The sequence below is a fragment of the Thalassophryne amazonica genome, chromosome 10, assembly GCF_902500255.1.
Source record: "Thalassophryne amazonica chromosome 10, fThaAma1.1, whole genome shotgun sequence".
Classification (NCBI taxonomy): domain Eukaryota; kingdom Metazoa; phylum Chordata; class Actinopteri; order Batrachoidiformes; family Batrachoididae; genus Thalassophryne; species Thalassophryne amazonica.
Window position 1 is genome coordinate 67066760 of NC_047112.1, and position 22427 is coordinate 67089186.

Below are 22427 nucleotides of genomic sequence, written 5' to 3' on the forward strand. Positions count from 1 at the left end.
TTATGTGTGAAGGGGCCCTAAGATGGTGCAGAATGTAAGAAAATGCACAATGTAAGCTGGTGCAGCATGTAAGACATTGCAGAAAGTAAGACGTTACAGTCTATAAGATGTCTCAGACTGTAAGATGTAAGAAGGTGCAGAATGTAAGACTGCGCAGAATGTAAGATGTTCCAGAATGTAAGATGGCGAAGAATGTCACAAGGTGCAGATTGTAAGGAGGATTCGAATGGCACTCTTGAAAAATCGGAGCAGCACTCGAATGCCTTGTACAGCAGTCACCACATCCATTCAGGCACAGCACATGCACTCTACATTCACATGCCGCTTGCGCCAGAAACCCATTTGAACGGCGGACAAGATGAGGTCACACTGTCATCTGATCGTGCTTACAACATTCGCACGGCATGTCGAACATGGGTCGGACATATTGTGCCGTGGCAGAGGGGCTGCACGAAATCATCGGGTATGCCGAACCCTGACCAAATGGCATAATTGAGGCAGCCTTCACACCAGCGAATGACGGCGAATGCCAGACAAGTGGCCATTCAACCCACTCTCGGCCAGAGTCCAGGCGCCACCCACAAACATCCAACACCACTCTCAGGGCACTAAGAAAAGGTGGAGCCAATTGCGCAGCCACCACAAAAGTGGAGGGCAGGCTGTGCAAATGGCCTGACATTGTGAGTGTGCCATTATCGAGCAGCACAAATGCAGTGTGTGTGTGTGTGTGTGTGTGTGTGTGTGTTGTTCCCCGCCCCCCACCAAACAAATGACATGCGAGTGTGGGGTATGTGCCCGCAACACAAATGGCATGTGAGTGTGCGGTTTTCCCCCCAACACAAATGGCGTGCGAGTGTGCGGTGTGTGTGTGTGTGTGTCCCACAACTCAGATGGCATGTGAGTGTGTCGTTGCCCCCCACACACATACACACACACCCTGAGGCTATAGTCAAGGTGCGGCTGAGTTTGCGAAGGCTCAAACAGTGGGTGCAGTGAAGTGTGATCGCTGTCAGCTCAGCAGGCACAGCTGGATGGCTGTCATGTCCATGATGGAACAGCTGTGGAACACCATGGCATATCCCAATCCCATAGCACCACAGCAGAGATAAAAATAAAAACCCAGCCCTGCTGCGTGTCACTGCACCAGCATGTCATCTGACCAGACACACACGTCACATGACATGCGATCGCAATGTCCACACGGTCTGTCTGTCGTGTGACAGCCTGACTGACAGCCTCACAGAAAAATTAGCGTGGCCAGCTCAATTGCCCCACAGCCTGGAGCCGTGAGCCCATCTATGTGAGCACGTTTGTCGATGATGTGATGTCCATATGATCACAGGCGCACACACTCACTACAGTTATGTGTAGCAAGTATGGATAATGCTGCCAGAGAAAAAGGGTTTTATTAATTTGGTGTGTTGCTAATGGCCAGATCAGAAGATGTAAGGTTCGTCTCTGGATGGTGTGTGGCAGTATAATGAAGCGAAGAACATGACATTTCTTTTTATGTGGCTGTTGCCTTATTATTGTGCAAAAGGTGTTATTTCCAATATTTCCAATTCTGCACAAAATAAATATCTCCAAGACATTGAGAAGTTCAGGGAGAAGAGAATATAGAAGAATGTCACCCGGGGTTTTACTCAAGTTTAACCATTGTTTATGCAGTCAAGTTGTTAAATAATCAAGTGCCCTTGTTCTGATAATTATTTGTAGTTCACAATAATATTTCTTCCAAAACACAATCACAACAATCCAAAAAACAACAGTAAAATCACAATCAGCTTTTAAAGTCTGCCACTTCGGCAGTTACAGTGCAGCATAAAAGTACATGGCACTTAGTTTGTGCGCGCAAAGTTGCAAATAGTTCATAATCGCTGCACGGTTTCTGTGCAGATAAAACCAGCGCAAATGAGAGGGGGAGAGGTCATTTATTCACCTCCTACCACACAATGGACTGATGGTTTTAAGATGTTAAGGTTGTTGGTTCGGCCTGGCTGCACCCAGTGTACCTGGCCTGTATATAGACAGTGGGACCAAATATCACTTAAGTGCCCAAACAAATAAATACTTGCTAGTTGTCTTCATAAGTTCATATTTCTGTTCAGTGTACACATTCACAATATCCCAATAAGTAAATGGAAACATGATAGAAAGCAGAAGTCCAAAATATTCAAAGATAAAACCGATGTAAACAGGCTATCAACTTTGGCACATTGTTAGCAGTTAAATACATTAGAGTGAATGGGCACGGCCAACGCCCAGCTAAGTTAGCAGCTAACCAAACACAGAGCAATAGACTCACCAATTCCTGAAAATAAAATCCCTCACACAGTGAATACCGATGCCCCAATGGCGCACGATTCCAAGGTCTAAAAAGGTATTTGACTTAGTAAAATGGTACAGATTAAACTATTTGAATAGAGTTATAAAGTACGAGGGCATACCTGTAGCAGCTAGTGCGTTAACCTGCTCTCCCCGCGTCTCCGAGGGGGAAATGAGGAAGGCTTAAATTACACCACATGTGCCATGATTGGCTGAATCGCTGTGCATCCGTGAGCGCGTAGTGACGTTACGTGAAAGGGTGCTTTCACAGTTGTGCAAAAAAATAGGAATAATTATATTTATGCACTTATGGCAATTTTTATGTGGGTTACATCTGCATTTGTCAGGGGACTGTGGTTGACGTGTAATCACGTCATGGATTGGATGTCATTCAAAATCAAGCAGTGAGGGAGGTGACCACCACCCATGGCCAATGCTGCGTTCCTGCAGCTTGCACTGCTCCACATCGCAGCCGCCTCATCAGCACAACGCAAAGCTGGCGAACACATATTGTCCCATGTGCTCCAATCACCCCTGTGCAAAGCACAGTGCTGCACGCGTGTCTGCAAACGATGACGACATGTTGAAAAATGAAAACAAACTGGATCACCCCAACCATGTCTCACTGCACACGGCAATGGGCGCAGCGTTGAGCGGAAGAACTTTACTTTTGTCAAGACTAAGATTATACCCAGAAAAGATTCCAAAGTCTTTGAACACGTTCAGGGCTTTGATACAAAGATCAGCGGGTCTTCTCCAAAAAGCTCTACTTTAGCTTCCTGATTTTTATAAAAACCTCTGATGCTAATATTGCTACATGGCGCTAAGGCGAGGAGCAGGTGGCTGAGGGGGAAGCCTGGCTGATCCTCTGAGCAGACTGACAGATGGAGGAATTGTTTCATTTGTGCATTTTAAGGCATTCTCTGGGAAGACTTGTAATAAAGAAATGGGAACCTTCATCTCTGGAAACAAGCGCGATAACGCTTGGTCGCCATGATGCCCTCTTACACCTCGGGATATATATTAAAATTTATAATAAAACATCACTTGTGAACTTTGACCTTACTGCACCGTGTATAAACAGTGACGCCCATTGTGACCATACTGACAGTCCATTTGGTTTGTATAAGGCTGGTATCGAACCGGGTTCCAGTAAGTAGCTGAAGGAGCTCAGTTCAGTTATAATGCAAAAAGGAAAACAAACCCAGAATATAAAACCTTACATCTGAAAAAAGATAAGGGGACCACCCCCTCATCTAGAGGCCTCCCTTGTTTAGTTGAATACTACTGTGCTGCCTGTTGAGGTCATTCATGTGTTTGTGTTCTACGGATTACACCGCAGGATGGAAAGATTTGGAGGGAACAAGTATTAAAGCAGAGTACCAGTTAAAGCCTCATTAGCAGATGGCAAATTGCAGAATAAAATTCACTTAACAGATGAACTCATATCACATGTAATGATATCTGCCTGGAATGAAGCAAATAAGCTTTGTGGTGTGGCGGACACCTCAAAACCTTTAAGATGGTTTGCATATGATCCAGATTTTACCTTAAATCAACATAATGACAGGTTCAAGAATTGGATTACAAAAGATCTGACAGATTATTACTCATTTGTCCACATGGGGGCACTTCAGTGTTTTGAAACTTGCAAAGAAAGCATGAACTGGGCTCTCTTGACTTCTTTGGGTATCTTCAGATCAGACATTATGTTAATCAGGACTTAAAAGTGAATTTGAAGTATTGGTGGAAACATTTATATCATGAACTAAACCTGGAGCACCCAACAAAATCATATCAAGGTTATACAATAGCATCCTACGGTGTAAAAAAGACAACACTCTCTAGGTCAAAGGGAAGTGAGGAAAAGAAGGTCATTAAAAAATATGGAATGTTGGAAACATACCTGTGAGATAATAAAGGATTTTTAACTGAGCGTGAGGTCTGCACGGGAAAGTATCAGACCGAAACGTTGACAGTACGGACCTCGCCGCACACAGTCTGTACAAAAAAGACAGAGGTCTGATTTTCCCATACAGACTGAGCACAGCGAGGTTAATTAGGGAATAACCTTGTTGTGTCTGATGATTTGCAGACGTTCATGCTGGTTATACAGTCGCAAATTGAGCTTTCAAAAGGAGTTTTACTGGCGACGCGTTAGTGAACCCGGTAAAACATATTTGCGACTGTATAACAGCATGAATGTCCACAAATCATTAGACACAATGGGGTTATTCCCATTCTAATCCAATTCCATTGTTTGCACATTTTATTTTTCTATAGGTAATTCGGTCAGCGAGGCTTACCGTGAGACAGCATCACGCCAGCAGCAGTCAGGGAGTGGGATAATCCATCAAATGTGAAAATCCATCATATCCATCAAATATGAAATGGCAATTCTGTGTAAGGATCCACATCAATACTTTCATATGGTAGCTTAAATTCACCCATTTCGGTTGCGGCATCTGTACGTGACTTTCTCTTGCTCTCAGCTAACAGCGCCATTATAACATCTGCGTAGCATCGTGCGCAGCCAGTGTTCTGTCAAATTGTGCGTCTCATCGCATAAATCAGCAGTTCCGCGTCGCAACAACATTGCACGTGTGCGCATGCACAGTTGCGCGGAGGGCTGGCCTGTCAACAGGAATGACATCTCGTCAGAACACTGGTCAGAGCGCGGCGTATTACATCCAAATATGAAACGGCCGAATATTTTGCCACTGTTACCCCAATATTATATGGTCTGAAATCTCACACGATTAACCAATCAGACTTGCGGACAAAATGTAATTGGATTAGAATAATTAGTTTATTATATGGCTGTTCTGAGCTGTGTTTTCAGCTTGTTGGTCTTCTTGTCCACCTCAAGCTCGTTTGCTGTTAATTCCTCCAGTTCAAACTCATCAGTGTAATAAAATTCGCTCGGAGAATGGTCCTCTTTGTTCCTCATAATTGCTTTGTTTGCTTTTTGTTTTGTTATATTTTGTGCTGTGAAAATTGTAAACAAAGTCGCAAATCTGATACGCGATCTGGACCGATTGTCATGGTCTGATATGGAAAAATATGACACTGGAAATCACCCAGTCAGAGCACACACACCATTGTAGCCGTATAATAAAATGTCTTAGAACTGGGTCAGATGTATGGTGTGAATTCTGATGGAAAAGTATAATGAGATTTTTCATTGCCCCCACTCAGAAAAGGTATTGGTTTTGGGTGATACTTGTTGGAGATGTGGCAGGGGGGAATGGTGCCAATCATTTCCATATTTTTTCGACTGCCAAATCATTTGTCAGTACTGGTCTGGAAGACAGGAACATATACAAAATGTTTTCTGTTGCTTTCCTCTGATTTTGAAATCCTTTATTTGTGTAACATACCAAAGGATACATTGAACTCTACAGGTAATAAAATTCTATACATCTTATTGGCACCAAGCCAGAAGGCCCTCACAAGGAGACTGCTTAAACCAGAACCACTAACAACCGAGGACTGGATAAACATTGTCCAAGGGATATACACAATAGAAAAACTGTTTTTCTCCCTCAAAGTAGAGATGGAGATTTTCTGATGTATTTGGTCCAAGTGGACAGAATCCGTAAAGTCTATTAGATCTGACTCTCTGTGAGCACTGCTGCTTGATGTCATTGATGACATAAACATCTTAATGTTTGTGTAGATATCATATGATTGTCCCAAGCTCTGGTGTTCTTCAACACCAAACGCTGTACCTGGGAAAGCAGAAGCAATGTATGGAGTTAAGCCTTTGTAAAAATTTCATGTTTTGCTGATAAAAGTATTAATAATAATAAAAATGTATTAAAGTATTAACAATAATAATAATGCGACAGCCCAAATGCCATGCTATCACTGTTAAACAAGACATGGCTGTTCTCTGTTTCACATCACACTGTTCCTTGATGTGCGACAGTGACATTTTGACTTTGTTTTTACAAATGAGGTGACATGAATGTTGGAAAGTCCCGCAAATGTTTGTCATTCACAGGTAATGTTAGAATTAGCAACGAGGCCACAGCTAACCAACCAGGCTATCTATTGGCACAAGAAGCTAACATCTTAAGTGCCACTACCTCACTGTAAATGAAGGACATCAACACAAGATGGTTAGTCCATGAAAATGTAGTTGCAGATGAAAGAAGTGGGCTCTTATTTGGGGGGGTTGAAGACAGTGTGGGCGTCGTTCAGAATAGCTTTAATTTGCCAAGTACGAGGTCTATTAGAAAAGTGTCCGACCTTATTATTTTTTTCAAAAACCATATGGATTTGAATCACGTGTGATTACATCAGACATGCTTGAACCCTCATGGGCATGCAAGAGTTTTTTCACGCCTGTTGGTTACGTCATTTGCCTGTGGGCAGTCTTTGAGTGAGGAGTGGCCCACCCTCTCGTCGATTTTTTTTCATTGTTAGGAATGGCTCAGAGACTGCTGCTTTGTTTGATAAAATGTTTTTCAAAAACTGTAAGGCACAACTGAGTGGACACCATTCGATAAATTCAGCTGGTTTTCGGTAAAAATTTTAACGGCTGATGAGAGATTTTGGTCTGGTAGTGTCGCCATAAGGACGGCCCACGCCGCCTGACGGTGATCTGCGCTTCGAAGCGGCAGCGTCTCGCCGTTTCAAGTTGAAAACTTCCACATTTCAGGCTCTGTTGACCCAGTACGTCGTCAGAGAACAGAGAACTTTCAGAAGAAGTCGGCATGAGGAGTTTATTCGGACATTCCATTGTTAACGGACATTTTGTAATGAAAGAACGTGCGGGCAGAGTCGCATGTCGGGCCGGACCCGACCGCGGGGGGTCGCGACAGGAAAAATACCTCCATTGGAAACCTTAACGGACAAGTTGGAACATGCCCAAGCTGTTAAACAATTTCTCAGTTACTCAGTTGTTGAAAGCCATCAAAATCCGCCTGAATTTTACAAATGGTTTTCAACACGAAGGTGTTTTTCCTGTCACGGCGCACACAATTTGCGCGCACGTCTTTCATTAAAAAATGTCCTTAAACAGTGGAATGTCCGCATAAAGTCCTCATGCCGGCCTCTTCTGAATCTTCTCTGTTCTCTCACGACGTCCTGGGTGAATTAAGCCTTAAATTAGGATGTTTTCAGCTCGAAACAGTCCGATGACGGCGCCTGGAAGCGCTGCGCGACGTCCTGCTCTGTGGGAAGTCCTTACACTGACAGAAACACCCCATAATCTCTCATCAGCTGTTAAACGTTTCACCGAAAACCAGCTTAATTTCTCGAATAGTGTCCACTCGGATATTCCTCACAGGTCCAGAAAAATTTTTGATAAAGCAACGCGCGCCGTCTCGAGCAGTGTGTGAAACAAAGGAATTCAGCCGAGAGGGCGGGACCACATCTCACTCAAGGCCTGCCCACAGGGAAATGATGTCACCGACATGCGTGAAAAAACTCACACATGCGCACGAGGGTTCAAGCATGATTGGTGTAATCGCACGTCATTCAAATCCATGTAGTTAAAAAAAAAATAATAAAAGTGTCATTTTTTTATCTAATAGACCTCGTATCTACAAGAATACAAGGATTTTGACTTCGGTTTGAGCTGCACTCTCTGTGTACAGCATGTATAAATATACACTAAACACTGAATAATTTGCACTAATAAAATGCAAATGAAATCACTCATCTTCAACCGCTTTGCTGGGATTGGGTCTCGGGGGCAACAGCTTGAGCAGTGAAAGTGAAGAGCTGGTCGGTTGTTCCTAGACCAGGACAGAACCCACATTGTTCCTCTTCAATCAGAGGTTTGACTGTCGGCCGAACCCTCCTTTCCAGCACCCTGGAGTAGACTTTACCGGGGAGGCTGAGTAGTGTGATGCCCCTGTAGTTGGCACACACTCTCTGGTCCCCTTTTTAAATATGGGGACCACCACCCCAGTTTGCCACTCCTTAGGCACTGTCCCAGACTTCAACACAATGTTGAAGAGACGTTTCATCCATGACAGTCCCTCCACACTCAGAGCCTTCAGCATTTCTGGATAGATCTCATCAACGTCTGGGGCCTTACCACTGTGGAGTTTTTGAGAATGTCAGCGACTTCCAAAAGGGAAATTGATGAAAATCCTCCATTAGCTTCCAGTTCTCCCTCTACTATAGATGATGCTCCGGTCTGATGCAGGAATTCCTCAAACTGTTCCTTCCAGCGCCAGATTAAATCCTCAGTTGAGGTCAACAGTGTCCCATCCCAACTGTAGACAGCTTGGATGGTTCCCCGTTTTCCCCTCCTGAGGTGCTCACGGTCCGCCAGAAGCACCTTGGTGCCGACTGAAAGTCCTTCTCCATGGTTGCTCTGAACTCCTCCCACACCCACTGCTTTGCTTCCCCCACAGCAGAGGCTGTTGCCCTTTGAGCCTGTTGGTACCTTGCAGCTGCCTCCAGTGACCTCCTAGATAACATATCCCAGAATGACTCCTTTGGTCGGATGGCTTTCCTGACCACTGGTGTCCACCACGGTGTTTGAGGGTTGCCGCCCCTTGAGGCACCTAAGACCTTCAGGCCACAGCTCCCCGCTGCAGATTCAGCAATGGAATCTTTGAATAGTACCCATTCTAGTTCAAAGCCCCAACCTCCACAGGGATGCTAGAAAACGAGGTGTGAGTTGAATATCTGTCAGACAGTGGGCTCCTCCAGATGTTCCCAGTTCACCTGCACTATCCATTTGGGCTTACCGGGTCTGTCCAATAGTCCTCCCCCACCCTCTGACCCAACTCACCACCAGATGGTGATCAATTGACAGCTCTGCCCCTCTTTTCACCCGAGTGTCCGAAACATGCGGCCTCAGATCAGATGATACGATCACAAAATTGATCATCGATCTTCAGCCTAGGGTACTCTGGTGCCATGTACACTTATGAACATTGTTACGTTCGAACATGGTGTTCATTATGGACAGTTTGTGACTAGCACAGAAGTCCAATAACAAACAAGCATTTGAGTTTAGATCGGCGAGGCCGTTCCTCTCAATCACGCCTCTCCAGGTGTTTCTGTCTTTGCCCACGTGTGCGTTGAAGTCCCCCAGCAGAATAATGGAGTACCATACCGGAGCCCCATACAGGACTCCATTCAGGGACTCCAAGAAGGACGAATACTCCAAACTGCTGTTTGGTGCATACGCACAAACAACGGTCAGAGTTTTCCTCCTCGCCACCGGTGCAGGGAGGTGACCCTCTCATCTACCGGGGTAAACTCTAACATAGCGGCACTCAGTCGGGGACTGGTGAGTATCCCCACACCCACCTGGCGCCTCACACCCTGGGCAACTCTAAAGAAGAATTAGGTCCAACCCCTAGCAAGGAGAGTGGTTCCGGAGCCGAGGCTGTGCATGAAGGCGAGGCCCACCAGATCTAACTGGTATCGCTCCACCTCCTGCACAAGCTCCAGCTCCTTCTCCCACAGCGAGGTGACGTTCCACGCCCCCAGAGCTAGCCCCTGCCACCTGGGTCTGGTCCACAGAGGCCCTCGATTTTCACTGCCACCCATGGGACAGCGCACCTGACACCAGCGGTTCCCCTTGCCGGTGGTGAGCCCACAGGGTGGAGATGTAAGCTCCACGTTGCCATTTCGGGCTGTGCCAAACTGGGCTCCATGGCAAGCCCAAACGCCAGGCGCTTGCTGACGGGCCCTACATCCAGGCCTGGCTCCAGACGGTGGGCCCGGGTTTCCTCCGGGCCGGGTCACATTTCCTCTGCCTCGTTTTGTCATGGTGTCTTGTGAACCATTCTTAGTCTGGCCCCTCGCCTGAGACCAATTTGCCATGGGAGACCCTACCAGGAACACCAAGGCTCCAGACAACACAGCTCTCAGGTTCAAAGCATCACACAAACCTCTCCACCACGATAAGGTGATGTTTCCCGGAGATGGTGCAAATGAAATGTACAAGTAAAATAAAATGTGTAATCATTGAAAAAAAATGTGTGAAACAGACACACAGATTGACGTTGTACATGAGGTATATGAATGAGTGAGGTTTTTTTTTGGCAGGTTAAGTTGTTCATCAGTGTGACGGCCTGTGGAAAGAAACTATTCCTGTGTCTGGTTGTTCTGATGTACAGAGCTCTGTAATGTTGACCAGAGGGGAGGAGCTTAAACAGTGTGTGTCCAGGGTGGGAGGGATCTGCAGAGAAGTTACCAGCTCGCTTCCTGGTCCTGGACCGGTATAAGTCCTGGATGGAGGGCAGGCTGGCTCCAGTTTTTTTTTTTCCTCAGACCTGACAGTTGGTTGAAATCTGTGCCCGTCATGTTTGGAGGCAGAGGGAAACCAAACAAAGATGGAGATGCACAGAACAGATTGGATGATGAATGTGTAGAAGATGATGAGCAGTTCCTGGGGCAGGTTGGACTTCCTGAGCTATCTGAGGAACAGTGATGCCGGTAATGCGTTACTCTAATCTGACCGCTTATTTCAGTAACGAGTAATCTAACGCAGTACTCTTTCCAAATCAGTGGTCAGATTAAAGTTACTTCGCCAGGTCTCTGTGCAATACTATTATTTTTGTATTGTGGATCGATTGCAGAATTAAAACCATGCTCAGAGAGGGAGTGCTGAGCACCTCACACCAGTGTCAGGAGCACGGCGCTCGGCTGCAGTGTCCACTTTGCCCACTTTCTGCGAGCTGCAAGCTTTTCCTTCGCTGTGTTCCGAGTTGAAAAACAGTTTTCTCTCAAAGTGCTCAGAGCTGTGGCTTTACAAAGGTATTTTTAAGCTTTTTTCCCCTTTATTTAAAGCTCTGTGCCACTCTGTGTGTCCTCGCTAAAAACAGATGATCCGCAACACATTATCAAGAAATGCTAACTGTTTTTTATTCCACCCTAATCCGCAACTGATGTCTTTTTCTGAGGACAACATGATGTAAAAAAGATGATCAAGCTTTCTTCTTGTCAGTCTGGTTGTGTTTTCTGCATAAATAAACTATGCATTCCTCTGCTCAAACAGCAAGCCAGGGATGAATCCATGTGGGAGGGGGGCATGGGTGGGTGGGTGACGTGGCTCCCCACAACAGCACTACAGTAAAGGTCCACTTTTGAAGACATTTTTTCATACCATTACTATGTCTAATAACAATTTCAGCAACTAAAATGTTTAGAAAGAATTTAAATGTTAGAAAAATGTTAGAAAGAATTTATTAGTTACATTTATAAATAATGTTGGTTAGAAATTGTAAGTTTTACTGTTACAGTGCTGTCAACAGTTAAATATGAGATCAAGAAAGATGCCTTTATTTAATTTTTTATAAAACAAGTTTTTATGTTCATTGAAGTCATGAAAGGGTGACTATGAAGTGAGTACTGGCAAAACGGGTTTTCATTTTCATGTTGAGGTGGCGGGGAGGAGTGTTGTCGGCAGTTGCTGAAAGTAACTGAAAAAGTAACTAGTAATCTAACGTAGTTACTTTTAAAATTGAGTAATCAGTAAAGTAACTAAATTACTTTTTCAAAGTAACTGTGGCAACACTGATGAGGAAGTACACCCTTGGCTGTGCCTTTTTCCTGATGGAGTCTATGTGGGATGTCCACTTCAGATCCTGGGAGATGGTGGATCCCAGGAACCAGAAAGTGTCCACATTAGAGACAGCTTTGTTGAGGATGGGGGGGGAGCGATGGTGGATTCCTGGAGCGTTTGAAGCAGGAGGGGACCTCACACAGCTCCAGAGATCTGTTGACGATCTGGATGAAGATAGGAGCCAACTGAGCAGCACATGCTCTCATGTATGAGAGGGAGAACCGTCAGGTCTTGGAACCTTTTTGTCGTTGTGTACGATCCTAAATTGCACATAGAAGAGAAGGTCACATATTGGTGCCTGGTGGTCTCAGAGTGATTTTCTAGCATCATCAAATGCTGACCTTGGCAGGATAGTCTGGGAATAGCAGAAACCTTTGGCTGCAGCTTGGTCTCCAGGGATGCAGTCTCATCTGCCCAGTGGTTTGTCCACATTTCCAGCTCCATCACACTGCTAACCAGGACCCCAGTCTGGGCTCTGACTGACACTAAGTTGCCATGTATCCCGGTCCGTACCAGTACACTTTGGATCAAGTGTCAGCTTTAGTATCCACAAGGCACAGATGTCGTGTTTAAATCCTCCCCGCTCAGATGTTGTCATGAGAACAGCAGGTGGTGGGTTAGCTTGGTTGCTGCTGGCTCTCTTAACGCGAGGATTGTTGGCGGTATTACAATTCAGAAAAATATCAGCAGAATGATTAGTTGTCCGCAAGTAGTAATAACAAGTGTCATAAAAGCCAGGTTACAACCCATATGTGCCATTATGAGCTCTGAACTGCCCCCATCCAAACTGTTTTTGGAATGTGTTTCAGGCTGTAAACACATTCATCCTTGTGGGCCAGTGTTCTGCACCTTTTAGATGTGTCCCTGGTCCAACACACCTGAATCAAATGGCTGAACGACCTCCTCAGTATGCAGTCACGTTTTCCAGAGTGTTGCTAATGACCTCATTAATTGACTCAGGTGTGTTGGACGAGGGACACATCTAAAAGTTGCAGGACACCGGACCTCGAGGACTGGAGTTGAAGACCCCTGATCTACAGAAACAAATGAAATGAATTTGACCAGAAAAAACATGAAATATCTCTGCGGTCAAACAGAAGTCAAAGTAGGAATCACTGCATTTATTTGTATTTTGCATATTGTCTGACCTTTTCTAATTTGTTTCTGACTTTGATGTTTTGAAGGACTGTTTGGAATTAGGATGCGCTGACATGAATTTGTTGGTCTGTCTTTCAGTACTCTGTATCCTGGGTTGTTCCAGTTTCGGACCGTGGTCGCTATGATGACATTTTTGCAAAGACAGATGCCGACATGGATGGTTTTGTCAGTGGACAGGAAGTGAAAGAGATCTTCATGCAGTCTGGTCTCTCGCAGAGTGTTCTGGCCCACATATGGTAGGGATTTTACCTGCCTCACAGTCATCTCTCGTGCTTATCGTGACACCATCTTCAGCTCATCCACGGGTGCAATTTGGTGGGGGATAGGGGGGACATGTCCCCCCCACCCTTTCAACCAGGGAGGACAGAATATAGTATGTCCCCCCCCCCCCCCCCCCCCCCACCTTCTGACATATATGTGTGTACTTGAAACATGCTATGCTAGTCTTACATGCAAACCATGTCAGTCTTATGTGCAAAACCATGTCAGAATAGTATCTTTGTTTCTGCAAGTTTGTATTTTTAGCAGCACTTATTTGTTTAAAACACCTGTTTCTTGTTTGTCACATTCGGAATTTTCTGGGACTGCATTTGCCCAGATTTGAAACCAAAAATAGTTGCCTCTAGGGACTAGTGGCTACACATAAGTATCAATGGACCATATGCTAATTTACTAAATTCTGAAAGTTAGAAAAAGAAATCAGAAAAGCTATCTGGGACTTCAGAAAGCCCATCTGCAATTATTGCTTGATCTCCAAAATCAGTCTATGCAAGCAAAATTATGTTCAGTATGAATGTTGTCATTAGTGCCACTTCGAAAAATTAAATTCATAAGTAATTTATCCTAAACTTATGATCTGTTGTTTTTTCAAACTTATGCAAAAACAAATCTTGAGAAAAAAAATACAGTATGCAATAGTTAATAATTATTAAGAGCCTTCTTCTTCTTCTTTGTCTTTCGGCTGTTCCCGTTAGGGGTCGCCACAGCAGATCAATCGTTTCCATCTCACCCTGTCCTCTGTATCTTCCTCTGTCACACCAACCACCTGCATGTCCTCTCTCAGCACATCCATGAACCTCCTCTTTGGTCTCCCTCTTCTCCTCCTGCCTGGTGGCTCCATCCTCAGCATCCTTCTCCCTATATACCCTGGGTCCCTCCTTTGCCCATGTCCAAACCATCTCAATTCCGCCTCTCTGACTACCATACCGGAGCCCCTCTGACTACCTCTCTGTCTCCAAACCGTCCCACCTGAGCTGTCCCTCTGATATGTTCATTCCTAATCTTGTCCATTCTTGTCACTCCCAAAGAGAATCTCAACATCTTCAGCACTGCCACCTCCAGCTCTGCCTCCTGTCTTTTTGTTAGTGCCACTGTCTCTAAACCATACAACATAGCTGGTCTCACTACTGTTTTGTTAACTTTCCCCTTCACTCTTGCTGATATTCTTCGGTCACAAATCACTCCTGCCACCTTTCTCCACCCACTCCACCCTGCCTGCACTCTCTTCTTCACCTCTCTACCACACTCTCCATTACTTTGAACAGTTGACCCCAAATATTTAAACTCATCTACTTTCACCACTTCTACTCCTTGTAACTGCACTATTCCACTGGGCTCCCTCTCATTCACACACATGTACTCAGTCTTGCTTCTACTGACTTTCATTGCCCTGCTCTCCAAAGCATATCTCCACTTCTCCAGACTAGACTCAACTTGCTCTCTACTCTCACTACAGATCACAATGTCATCTGCAAACATCATAGTCCATGGGGACTCCTGTTTGATCTCATCTGTCAACCTGTCCATCACCACTGCAAACAAGAAAGGACTCAGAGCTGATCCTTGGTGTAATCCCACCTCCACCTTGAATGAGTCTGTCATTCCGACTGCGCATCACCGCTGTCACACTATTCTTGTACATGTCCTGCACTACCCTAACGTACTTCTCTGCCACTCCAGACTTCCTCATACAATGCCACAACTCTTCTCTTGGCACCCTATCATAAGCTTTTTCTAAGTCCACAAACACACAATGTAACTCTTTCTGTCCTTCTCTGTACTTTTCCAACAGTATTCTCAGAGCAAACATTGCATCTGTAGTGCTCTTTCTCGGCATGAAACCATATTGCTGCTCACAGATCTTCACCTGTTTTCTAAGCCTAGCTTCTACTACTCTTTCCCATAACTTCATGCTGTGGCTGATCAACTTTATGCCTCTGTAGTTACTGCAGCTCTGCACATCACACTTGTTCTTGAAAATAGGAACCAGCACACTTCGTCTCCACTCCTCAGGCATCCTCTCACTTTCCAAGATTTTATTAAACAATCTGGTTAGAAACTCTACTGCCATCTCTCCTAGACATTTCCATGCCTCCATTGGAATGTCATCTGGACCAACTGCCTTTCCACTCTTCATCCTCTTCATAGCAGCCCTCACTTCGTCCTTGCTAATCTCTTTTACTTCCTGATTTACTCTCACCACATAATCCAGCCTTTTCTCTTGCTCATTTTCTTTATTCATCAACTCTTCAAAATATTCCCTCCACCTTCTCAGCACACACTCCTCACTTGTCAGCACATTACCATGTGCATCTTTTACCACCCTAACCTGCTGCACATCCTTTCCAGCTCTGTCCCTTTGTCTGGCCAATCAGTACAAGTCCTTTTCTCCTTCCTTACTATTCAACTTCTTGTACAGCTCGCAATATGCCTTTTCCTTTGCTTTTGCCACTTCTCTTCTCGCCTTACGCCGCATCTCCTTGTACTCCTGTCTACTTTCTTCATCTCTCCGACTATCCCAAAACTTTTTCGCCAACCTCTTATGCTTTCCTGGACCTCTTCATTCCACCACCAAGTCTCCTTGTCTTCCTTCCACTGTCCAGATGTCATACCCAGTACTGCCCTAACTGTCTCCCTCACCACATCTGCAGTACTTTTCCAGTTGTCCAAAATTGCTTCCCCTCCAACTAGTACTTCTCTCACCTGCTCGCTAAATTTCACACAACAGTCTTCCTCCTTCAGCTTCCACCATCTGATCCTTTGTTGAGCGCTCACTCTCTTCTTCTTCTTTACTTCTAAAGTCATCCTACAAACAACCATCCTATGCTGTCTAGTGACACTCTCTCCTGCTACCACCTTACAGTCTGTGATTTCTTTTAGCTTGCATCTCCTATAAAGAATGTAATCCACCTGTGTGCACCTTCCTCCACTCTTATATGTTACCCTGTGCTCCTCCCTTTTCTTAAAGTAGGTATTCACCACAGCCATTTCCATCCTTTTTGCAAAATCAACTACCATCTCTACCATCATGGACTCTCTTCAAAAGGGCATTCTTCCGCAAACACTCACTCAAGCATCCATATTATTACAAAGGATAGGATCCCACCTTGTGCTCTTCATACAGACCCATATCACTTCTCAATGTAGATGTAAAAATACGAGGTCTGTTAGAAAAGTATCCGACCTTATTATTTTTTTCAAAAACCATATGGATTTGAATCACGTGTGATTACATCAGACATGCTTGAACCCTCGTGGGCATGCGAGAGTTTTTTCACGCCTGTCGGTTACGTCATTCACCTGTGGGCAGTCTTTGAGTGAGGAGTCGTCCACCCTCTCGTCGTTTTTTCGTTGTTTAGGAATGGCTCAGAGACTGCTGCTTTGTTTGATAAAATTTTTTTCAAAAACTGTAAGGCATAAATTCAGCTGGTTTTCGGTAAAAATTTTAACGGCTGATGAGAGATTTTGGTCTGGTAGTGTCGCTTTAAGGACGGCCCACGACGCCTGACGGTGATCTGCGCTTCGAGGCGGCAGCGTCTCGCCGTTTCAAGTTGACAACTTCCACATTTCAGGCTCTGTTGACCCAGTAAGTCGTCAGAGAGCAGAGAACTTTCAGAAGAAGTCGGCATGAGGAGTTTATTCGCACATTCCATTGTTAACGGACATTTTGTAATGAAAGAACGTGTGGGCAGAGTCGCATGTTGGGCCGGACCCGACCGTGGGGGGTCGCGACAGGAAAAACACCTCCGTTGGAAACCTTAACGGGCAAGTTGGAACATGCCCAAGCTGTAAAACAATTTCTCAGTTACTCACTTGTTGAAAGCCATCAAAATCCGCCTGAATTTTAAAAATGGTTTTCAACACGGAGGTGTTTTTCCTGTCGCTGCGCACACAGATTCGCCGAGTTGTCACGGAAACAACTCGTCGAATTTGCGCGCACGTCTTTCATAACAAAATGTCCTTAAACAGTGGAATGTCCGCATAAAGTCCTCATGCCGGCCTCTTCTGAATCTTCTCTGTTCTCTCACGACGTCCTGGGTGAATTAAGCCTTAAATTAGGATGTTTTCAGGTCGAAACAGGCCGATGACGGCGCCTGGAAGCGCTGCGCGACGTCCCGCTCCGTGGGAAGTCCTTACAGTGACAGAAACACCCCATAATCTCTCATCAGCCGTTAAACTTTTCACCGAAAACCAGCTAAATTTCTCGAATAGTGTCCACTCGGATATTCCTCACAGGTCCAGAAAAAATTTTGATAAAGCAACGCGCGCCGTCTCGAGCAGCCTGTGAAACAAAGGAATTCAGCCGAGAGGGCTGAACCACATCTCACTCAAGGCCTGCCCACAGGGAAATGACGTCACCGACACGCATGAAAAAACTCACGCATGCGCACGAGGGTTCAAGCATGATTGGTGTAATCGCACGTCATTCAAATCCATATAGTTAAAAAAAATAAAAGTGTCGGTTTCTTATCTAATAGACCTCGTACTCTCCAAAGTCCTTTCAGACAGAATTGAAAATGTGCTGCCCTCCATTATCTCCACTGACCAGACAGGATTTATTAAGAATCGCCATCCCTTCACAAATATACGCCGACTCCTCGACATCATACATTCTCCGGAAAATGTAACTTGCCCAGAGGTGGTCGTTTCACTTGATGCAGAGAAGGCGTTTAACTGCGTGTAGTGGGATTACCTGTTTTTTATATTACAACAATTTGGTTTTGGGGACAAAATCATTTCTTGGATACGCCTGCCCTATACCTCCCCCAAAGCTTGTGTAATGACTAATGGTCAACGGTCTGCCTTTTTTCCTCTACTCCTAGGAACCCGTTAAGGTTGTCCATTATCTCCATTGCTCTTTGCCATCACTATTGAGCCACTATACGTCGCTCTCAAAAGCAATAATGTTTCTCTGGTATTGTGAGAGATGGCACTCAGCATAAGACATCCTTGTATGCGGATGACCTTTTGATTTATGTGTCTGACCCATTAAAATCCATCCCCATAATTATCAAAATCCTCAACTCCTTTGGAGAGTTCTCAGGCTATAAACTAAATATACATAAGAGTGAATGTTTTCCCATATCTAAATATCTTGGCGTGAATATCACAAATTCTGTTGAATCACTAATAGATGAGAATTTTTTATCCCTAACCTCGAAAATTAAATTGGACCTCCGCAAGTGGGCTAACCTGCCTCTTTCGCTTGTGGGCAGGGTACACACTATAAAAATTAATGTGCTCCCAAGATTTCTCTACTTATTTTCCCATATTTCTTCCAAAAAAAAAATCTTTCTCCAGTTGGACTCAATTGTATCACATTTCATTTGGAACGGGAAAACTCCCAGAATTAACAAGTCTTTACTGCAAAGGGAAAAGTCACTAGGGGGACTCGGCCTGCCAGATTTTCAGTCATATTACTGAGCAGCGAACATACACAAAGTTATATTGTGGATGTTTGACAATGAAAGTAGCTGGACCCAGCTGGAAGACAGCTCATGCCACAACACATCGCTAAAAGTCTTTGTGTGCAGCGCCTTACCTTTTAAACCTCGGCAGTATTCATCCAACCCCATAGTAACTCGCACAGTGAGAATTTGGCAACAAATCAGACGGCATTTTAACTGGAAGTCTTATTCTTTAACCACACCCATCTGTGATAATCACGCCTTTCAACCAGCTCTAATCGATTTAAAGTTCCATTCATGGAAATGTTATGGCGTGAGTACTTTGGGCGACCTCTACAAAGATGGAACATTCCTTAGCTTCCCACAGTTATGCCCCATGTGTAACCTTAATCATTCTGACTTTTTCAGATATCTCAAGGTGTGAAATTTTGCCAGGTCGAACACAACAACTTTTCCCTCAAAGCCACCTATCTTGGGTATTGATCACTTTCACACTAATTAGCAAGCTTTCGAAGGGGCACCTGTCCTCAATATACAAATTCTTACTATCATTATCTTCCACAGCCTTAAACAATATTAGAGAGAGCTGGGAAAGGGAGTTACACATTTCATGGTCAGATGACTGTTGGGATGACACTTTACATAGAGTTAATTCTTCTTCCTCTTATGCCAGACTCAATCTGATTCAGTTTAAGACTCTTCACAGAATACACTATAGTAAACAAAAGCTATCCAAGATTTATCCAGGACTCTGATACCTGCGAAAGGTGCTCCCAGTCCCCTGCTGACCTAGGTCATACATTTTGGTACTGCCCTAGGATGAAAGAATACTGGAGATCCTTTTTCGGCAACCTCTCGTTGATTTTAGGTATAAAAATCGACCCATCCCCCCAATTGCCAATTCCGAACCTTAAGTTAATGTTGTGTGGGCCGCCAGAAGAGGAGGTACTGCTGGCCCACCACCAGAGGGCGCCCAGCCTGAAGTGCGGGCTTCAGGCACGAGAGGGCGCTGCCGCCACGGACACACTCACTCATTGTCACTCATTATCTCTTGACAGCTGTCACCCATCTACTCTACAGCATCTCACTCCATAAAGCCCAGACGTCATCTCCACCTCGTTGCCGAGATATCGTACTTCTATGGAGCAGTACCAGATCTGACAGTCGGGGACGGTGGGAATTCACCTGGGAATTCGGGACTTGGCGGCTCCAGTATTCACCAGGTTCGGTGTCGGCGGAAATCGTGTGGTTCCGGCTCTTCTCAGGACAGACGTCTTCTATCCTCGAGCCTGCCCACACGTCACCTTTGTGAATTGACTGTTATCAGATTCTGAGATTGTCTGTGTATTCGTTGTGCACCTTCACAACATTAAATTGTTACTTTTTGGCTCATCTATTGACCGTTCATTTGCGCCCCCTGTTGTGGGTCCGTGTCACTACACTTTCACAACAGTTAACCAAAAAACAAAAAAATATTATTTCTTTCTCATCGTTAATTTTTTTTTATTATATTTGTATTAGTTTTTAAAGACAATTGTACATACAATTTATAGTGTATTCCATTCATCCACACATAACATCCATTTTTTTCAAATAAAAACAAAACAAGATAAAAATAAAACAACATGTAGCTGAACAACATGGGGAAATACAGATTTATATAAAATCAGATCTTATTGACTTTACAACCGCTAACCATCCCTTCCATATTTTCTCAAATTTTTCTTCCTTTAATCTCAAATAATATGTCAATTTCTCCATACAATATATACTGTGCATCACCTCTATCCAATTTTCAAATTTCGGCGCCTCTTCCTTCCTCCACATTTTGGTGATCCCCTTTTTCCCTGCTAAAAGCATGATTCTGAACATCTTAGTGTTGAGGTAATTCTTATTATTTACCTCAAGTTTTCCCAAATAGAATACCTCAAAAGTAAAAGGAAGGTCAGCCCTCAATACTTTATCTATACATTTTTTTAACTCGACCCAATAACTTTGTATTACCGGACAAGACCAAAAGACATGTACATGATGTGCCATTTCTTCCCCACATTTTCTCCAACAACTTGTGTCTAGATATTTTGTCTGTGCCGGAGTTCTAAAGAATCGTACAATATTTTTCCATCCATGCTCTCTCCACATTAATGATGACGTTGTTTTCCATACATGTTGATTGATCTCATCCCATTCTTCCCCTGTTAAATTAATATTGGCTTCTGCTTCCCATTTCAGCTTTATATATTGTGTATCTTGGTTTATTAAATGTTCTAACCCTATGTATAACTTAGATATCAATTTTCTATTTAGATTGGTATACTGAAATAAATAAAAATAATTTCTATGTCTAATGAGCAATTTTCCTTTTTGATATCATAATCTAAATAGTGCCTCATTTGTAATAATCTATAAAAATCTCTATTTGTTAATCCAAATTGCTCCTTAATTTCCTCAAAACTCTTGCATTTTGTATCCTTCAAAAGTTCCCACCACATATGTGGGCCCAATTCCCATTGTTTAAACTGCTTGTCCCTTTTATTTTGTATAAAATCTGTGTAGTAAGCAATCCATTTTAACAGTTTACAGGGACCGGTCATATTATACCTTGTGACTACTTCATACCATACTTTCAAAGCTATCTTGAGCCATGGATTTATTTCCAAACATAAGAGTTTATATAATTTATTATCTCCAATTATTGCTTCTATTGGTGTCCCTCGTATCCTACTGATTTCTATTTCTTTCCACCTAGCATTATATGAGGGATTACACAGATTTAACAACATTTTGATTTGTGCTGCTTGGAAATAACTCTTTAGACATGGTAGTGCCAAGCCCCCCTTTTCTTTGGGTAATTGTGTTGTTTTGAATTTTACCCTTGGCTTTCTGCCCTGCCAAATGTACCTTGAAATACATTTGTCCCATTCAGTAAATTCCCCACTTGAAATCTCTACTGGTAAGTTTTGAAAAAGGTATAGCAAACGAGGGAGGATGTTGATTTTAATTACCTCCACTCTTGATACAATTGTCATGAATGGAATTAAATTCCACCTTTCTATATCAGCCTTTATTTTTGACATTAACAAGTCATAATTTGCATTTTGTAATTGACTCAGGTTTTTTGTCAGCGTTACCCCTAAATATTTTATTGAATCCTGATTCCAATTAATTCCATACAAATTTCTAATAGATTCCGCAGGGTTATAATTATAAGTAAGGACTTGTGTTTTTTTTTACGTTTATTTTATAACCAGATAATTGTCCAAAGTCCTTAAATTTGGACATGAGTGCTGGTAAGGAAGTGTTTGGATGAGATAATATATATCAACACATCATCTGCGAATAAAGCAATTTTTTGAGTCCCTCCCACCATGTCTACACCTTGAATATTCTTATTTTGTGCTATTGCCAAACTAAGGGGCTCCAGAAATATTGCAAATAATAAAGGGCTCGCCGAACAACCCTGCCTACAACCTCTTTGTAGTTTAATATCATATCAATATCAGGCCCCATCATTTATATGCTGCATCACATGTAACGTCCATCTAATATTATGTAGAGTTTGCCTTTCTTTAATAAACCCCGTTTGGTCCAACTGTATGATACCAGGCAGAATCCTCTCCAAGCGGCGGGCCAGAATTGCTGTAAATATTCTGTAATCTTGATTGAGAACACTAATCGGCCTATAATTTGAACATTCCAGCTCATCCTTGCCT

The 22427-nt window shown here is 43.7% G+C and overlaps 1 protein-coding gene across 5 annotated transcripts in view; it reads left to right on the plus strand.

The window, feature by feature from the left end:
• The window catches only part of eps15l1a (epidermal growth factor receptor pathway substrate 15-like 1a), a 260935-nt gene that overhangs the window by 97206 nt on the left and 141302 nt on the right, over positions 1–22427 (plus strand). For all 5 annotated transcript variants that reach the window (XM_034180180.1, XM_034180179.1, XM_034180181.1 and 2 more), the window contains exon 10: positions 13106–13263. In XM_034180180.1, the coding sequence (XP_034036071.1) occupies positions 13106–13263 (158 nt within the window). The remainder of the gene's footprint in view (positions 1–13105; positions 13264–22427) is intronic.